Source organism: Crinia signifera, chromosome 2 (genome assembly GCF_055691185.1).
Source record: "Crinia signifera chromosome 2, ASM5569118v1, whole genome shotgun sequence".
NCBI classification, from domain to species: Eukaryota; Metazoa; Chordata; class Amphibia; order Anura; family Myobatrachidae; genus Crinia; species Crinia signifera.
In genome coordinates, this window is record NC_139218.1 from 398,202,329 (window position 1) to 398,208,370 (window position 6,042).

At 50.3% G+C, this 6,042-nt stretch overlaps 1 protein-coding gene across 1 annotated transcript; it reads right to left on the reverse strand.

The window, feature by feature from the left end:
• Positions 1–3,549: 3,549 nt before the first annotated feature.
• LOC146058619 (olfactory receptor 6B1-like) lies at positions 3,550–4,488 on the reverse strand. The gene has a single exon (XM_083170893.1). It carries the CDS (start codon positions 4,486–4,488, stop codon positions 3,550–3,552), a length of 939 nt encoding a protein of 312 aa, XP_083027019.1.
• Between the last annotated feature and the right edge of the window lie 1,554 nt (positions 4,489–6,042).

The following is a 6,042-nucleotide window of genomic DNA, read 5'->3' on the forward strand; positions in this document are numbered from 1 at the left end:
TGTTATATAGATGTCAGCTCCTCTGCCCACGAGTAAATAGATCTGATCAGAGTCAGAAATGATAAGCGGCACCCAGGGGAAAAGTGGGCCGCTCTTAAGCTCACCTTTTATATGGCACCGCCACATACACTCCTTCACCACCAAGCGCATGGGGTGCCCATTGGTGCAAGTAGCCGTCACTGGCAGCAGGAGATGGTCCTGACAGCATCCTCCTCCGTCTGAGGCAGCGTAAATAAGCTCATTGATGGCAAATCACAGGAAATCACTGTATGTCACAGGGAAACACCAGCAGCTCTGAGGTACTGTACACTTCTTCTCATGACACAATATCACCTCAGAGTGATTTCTGACAAGATCTGACAGGGGCGGGAATGACAGGGAGCGGGAAGGGTAATATTGCATCGCATGCTACTATAACGTAATGTGATTTCACTACATTGGCGTACGTAACAAAACTGGGCGCCGTTATAATACACAAGTACCGAATGTTTGCTATCCACAGGTACCCCCAAATGGATACTACTGGAGGGGACCGATGCTTCGTGGCAACATAGGTGAGTATTGGATGAATGTGCTCCATGTGTAATATGGTTGTACTGTAAGTGTGTGTGTTTGTATTTATTTAACTACTAGGTGATTCATCGCACCCTACGGGCGCTCTTCACACCGGCGTAAGGGGCTGCGCCCCCCTTAATTTGTGAACATTTGTATATGAGAAATATGGTTAGAATTGTATGAAAGATGCCTGTATTGCAACTTGAGTTATAGGTGAAATGTGTTAAATAGAGAGCATATGATGTGGAAGGGGGTGTGTATTGTTTTGTTTAATTAAAAAGCGGTTACAGAGTAAGATGTACATTGATAGTGTGGAGGGTACAGTGACATTTGTGGGTGTGGGGGGGCTGTGTGTGCATGTTGTTTAGGTGTGTGTGCAATAGTATAGTAGGGTGTTTCTGAGTCAGCGGCTCCCCACTGGCGGAGGTCACGACACAGGAAAACAGGAGGCTGGGTAGTGATAGGGGTGTGTGGACATAAGGGGGACTAAAGAGGAGGGTGGGAGATACTATGCAGCTTCTGGCAGTGGGTGAGGGTCCAGCGTGGCAGTACAGGAGTACAGGATGGTGGCCCTTAGTCAGTGTCTCCTCCTACTGGGTGGGAGTTAGGGTACATGAGAGCAGGAGGCTGGGCTATGAGGCATGATAGGGGCATGTGGGCAAAACAAAGTCAGCGGCTCCCCAGTGGTGGAAGTTACGGTTCAGGAGAGCAGGAAGCTGGGTAGTGATAGGAGTGTGTGAGTATACGGGGGACTAAAGAGGGGCTTAGGGGTGCCGTGAATTGGCGGAGGGGGCGCAGGTGTCCGCGAATCACGGGAGAGGGCGGGGGTCCGCAAAGCGTGGGAGGGGGCGTGAATTGCGCGAGGGGGGGTTGCGAATTGCGGGAGGGGGGGTGTGCGGGGGGTGAAGTGAATCGTGGGAGGGGGCGTGAATCGCGGGAGGGGGTGGTGCGTGGGGGGTCTGCGAATTGCAGGGGGGGGGCACGGGGCGTGATGAATCAACCTAGTTGGTTATATATTCTTGTAGAAGGATGGTAGGATGTTGCTGTCATTCAGAATGCATTTACATAAACAGTAATAGTAGCAGTAAAAGATTTGACTTAAAGCACCTACAGTAAAACAGAACAGGTGTTATATATTATACAAAGAATTGGTTGATGATATCTAGGTTGACGTGCACATAGTTGTTACTGGAAAAAAATTGTCACAAGAAAAAATCTCAAAAAACCTCAAAAAAATTAAAATAAATCTTCAAAAACTCATGTCAACCTTTTTCATTGTCGACCATAGCCATGTTATTGTTTTGCATGTGCCATTTAATCTTGGGGTTGCCGTGAATGGGGAGGGGGGAGGGAGGTGGGGGGTGTCTGCAAATTGCGTGGGGGGGTCGCGGTGGATGACGCGAATCGCGGGAGGGGGGTACCGCAAATTGCGGGAGGGGGTCGCTGGGGTGCCGCAAATCGCCACAATAAAAAATCAACACAGAAAGGGCAACACATTAAATGTTGACATAAGTGTGGCACTTCATTGGTGACCATGTCGACACATGAGAATGAATATGAAAACATCCTTAAAATGAAAAATAAATCTTCAAAAACTCATGTCAACCTTTTTCATCGTCGACCATAGCCGTGTCAGTGTTTGGCATGTGCCATTTGATCCTGGGGTTGCTGTGAATCGTGGGAGGGGGGGCGGCGGGGGGCGCTCACCTGGTGTGTCTGGTGAGTAGCTGTGTCTTTGCTGTGTAACATGGGGAGGCAGAGGGTGTCTGGCACTGTCTGTGGGCTCACTGGGCTGGTTCTCTGTCATGTGAGTCAGTCATGTGAGTCAGAGGCTCCACCCAGCGTTATAGAGTCAGACACACTTTGAGTGACAGATGTAGCCAAATATATAAGAGATTTGTACTACTGTAGGACTACAAGACCCAGAGAGCCCTTTATTGCCCACATGCTGGGACTTGTGTTTCTCCAAGTCCCTGCATCTGGTGCAGGCTTGCTGGGACTCATAGTTCCACAGCAATACACAATAGTTTTTACAAATTTGACACCATTTATCATCCCAATGCCCACCACCCATGGTCATCAGGGACAGCCCCGGGCTTTAGCATGGGCAGGTAAGTTCTGGAGGGGGGGACCCCTTCTTTGGTGAGGTCCCCACTTCTCCAGGACCCCTGGCCATGGTGACCGGTCAGGGGGACAATGCTTTGGCCGGGGGGACTTTTATAAAAAGTCTCCTCCTGGCTGTGGCATTACCCTGCTGGCTGGGCCTGGTGCTGGTTCTTCAAATACGGGGGACCCCTACTCATTTTGTCCCTTGTATTTTGGGAACCATTACCGGCCCTTGAGCCTAGTGCTGGTTTTATAAAATCCAGGGGATCCCTCTTTGTTTGACCCCGTGATTTTATGAAACCAGGACCGGCTCTTTGAGCCCGGGGCTGGTAATGCTCAGGAGGGGGGACCCCATGCCATTTTTTTCCTGTTTTTAATAATTTTTCCCTTTTTTGGGACAGAACCATGCACAGATCACACTGCTCTGTGCATGGTTCTGTCAAGTTCACCCATCACAACCTGGTCTGTTTGTGTGGCGATTTTTATTAACTTTTTCCCAATTTCGCATTCCATTAAATATGCGATTTGTATACTTTATAATGGGAAAACATCTGGATGCGAGTTCCGGCGTTACTAAAAATCGCCACTTCAGAATTTTACGAAATCGCAGCAAAATGCAAGTTTTTTGCCACATTTTGCATCACATTAACTTTTGCGATTTCGGAAAAACGGCGATAACGGTCTTTTTTTGCGAAAACATCGCCAATTTTTTTTTTCGCATCATGTTAAATGTCACCCTAGGTGTTCCCGATCCCAGGATTGACTTCCCTAGTTGACACAAGCACTAGGTTGATATGACAATGGTCGACTTGGAAATGTCAACATGGTGAGGGTTTTTAAAAACAAATAACAAATGGACTTTAATTGGGAACAGTAAAGTGCGCCTATTTACCTTAAAACTAAGAATTTGCCCAAAATATTTCCCAGAATCCTCTTGATTTCCTTGGTTCTCAGGCAAAATATAATTGGGCTGCTAAAGTGCGGCACGTAGGTGTAGAGGCAAATGATCAGGACAATGGCGTCAGCGTTTGGGATAACCTGAGACTGAAATGCGTAATCCACTATGCGGGGTACATAGAACACGGTCATGACGAACCAGTGCGTGATACAGGTGCTGAACGCCCTTCGCCAGTTGTCCATACGGGCCGTACAGCAGATGTTTGCTATAATGATGACGTAAGACAATATAATGAGTGACAACGGACCCATATGCATAATTATACCGGCATAAAAACCATTTCTCCTGACAGTAGACGTATCGGTGCAGGACAGGACAGCGACCGGCGACAATGAACAGAAAAAGGTCCTGATCCTGTTGGGGCCGCAGTATGGAAGAGGTATGGCCCAGCTAGTGACGTAGGCGCCAACGGCAGCTGCGACAAGCCAGGCCGCTGAGCACAATAACACAGCGCCCCGGTTGCTGATGATGGCGTGGTATCGAAGGGGTTTGCAAATGGCAACATAGCGGTCAAAGGCCATCAGGAGCATAGTGAGTGAGTCCAGGCAATTCAACGTGTGAATCACGGACATCTGCAGGAAACACGCGGAGAAGGCGATGGCCTCCGCCCCAAACCAGTACTTGGAAATGATTTTCGGTAAGGTTGCCGTGTCGAAGAGTAAGTCGGAGATGGCAAGGTTTGCAATGACGATGTACATGGGCTGATGTAGGCGTTCCCACAGGATGACCAGGCCTATGACAGTAGTGTTGGCGCTCAGCGACAGACTGTAGACGCAGAGGATGGCTGTTCCAACCGCGGCATAAAATCTATCGGGGAGTCCAGGAAAGGCGACCAGGACAAACTGAAAGACGTGGGACTCGTTAGCCATCGCATCTGTGGGAGGTAACAGGAAGAGGGATTAATATACAAGCAGCAGCCAATGGGAAGAGAGCAGGTCAATAACGCTATTAGGCAGCAGGTTCTGGGGGTGCGTGGGTTATAGACAATCAGAACCACAATGCTTGTTTCCTAGCACGGCGCCCACGATTTCAATTGTATGCTATGGAGTCTGAAAAATCGGTCGCATCGCATGCGACGCGACCGACCTGATTTTACATTGGGCCCAATGTTAAATGCCCCCCAGACCGTAATTTTTTATAGATAGATAGATAGATATGGGGCATACACATATTGGGACTTAAACGATCTGTGCTAAACAATCTAGATCACTTATGGGGCCTACACACGAGGTGACTGTGCTGAACGATTTGTCAGGGGCTGTGAGGTCCGGGCACAGACCAGTGAGGTCCACGCAAAGACCAGTGAGGTCCAGGCACAGATAAGTGAGGTCCCGGTACAGATCACTGAGGTCCGCGCACAGATCAGTGAGGCCCGCGCACAGATCAGTGAGGCCCGCGCACAGTTCAGTGAGGTCTGCGCACAGATCAGTGAGGTCCGGGCACAGATCTGTGAAGTCCGGGCAAAGACCAGTGAGGTCCCGGTACAGATCAGTGAGGTCCACGCACAGATCATTGAGGTCCGTGCACAGATCAGTGAGGCCCGCGCACAGATCAGTGAGGCCCGCGCACAGTTCAGTGAGGTCCACAAACAGATCAGTGAATTCCACGCACAGATCAGTGAGGTCCAGGCAGAAATCTGTGAGGTTCGCACACAGATCAGCGAGGTCCGGGCACAGATCAGTGAGGTCCGGGCACAGATCAGTGAGGTCCGGGCACAGATCTGTGAGGTCCGCGCACAGATTAGTGAGGTCCAGGCACAAATCTGTGAGATCCACGCACAGATCAGTGAGGTCCGTGCACAGATCAGTGAGGCCCGCGCACAGTTCAGTGAGGTCCACACACAGATCAGTGATGTCCAGGCACAGATCAATGAGATCCGGGCACAGATCAGTGAGGTCCGGGCACAGATCAGTGAGGTCCGGGCACAGATCAGTGAATTCCGCGCACAGATCAGTGAGGCCCAGGCAGAAATCTGTGAGGTTCGCGCACAGATCAGCGAGGTCCGGGCACAGATCAGTGAGGTCCGGGCACAGATCAGTGAGGTCCGAGCACAGATCAGTGAGGTCCGAGCACAGATCAGTGAGGTCCGAGCACAGACCAATGAGGTCAGCGCACAGATCAGTGAGGTCCGGGCACAAATCTGTGAGGTCCGCGCACAGATTAGTGAGGTCCAGGCACAAATCTGTGAGGTCCGCACACAGATTAATGAGTTCCTGGCACAGATCAGTGAGGTCCGGGCACAGATCAGTGAGGTCCAGGCACAGATCAATGAGGTCCGCACACAGATTAATGAGTTCCTGGTACAGATCAGTGAGGTCCGGGCACAGATTAGTGAGTTCCACGCACAGATCAGTGAGGTCCGCACTCAGATCAGTGAGGTCCAGGCACAGATCAATGAGATCCGGGCACAGATCAGTGATGTC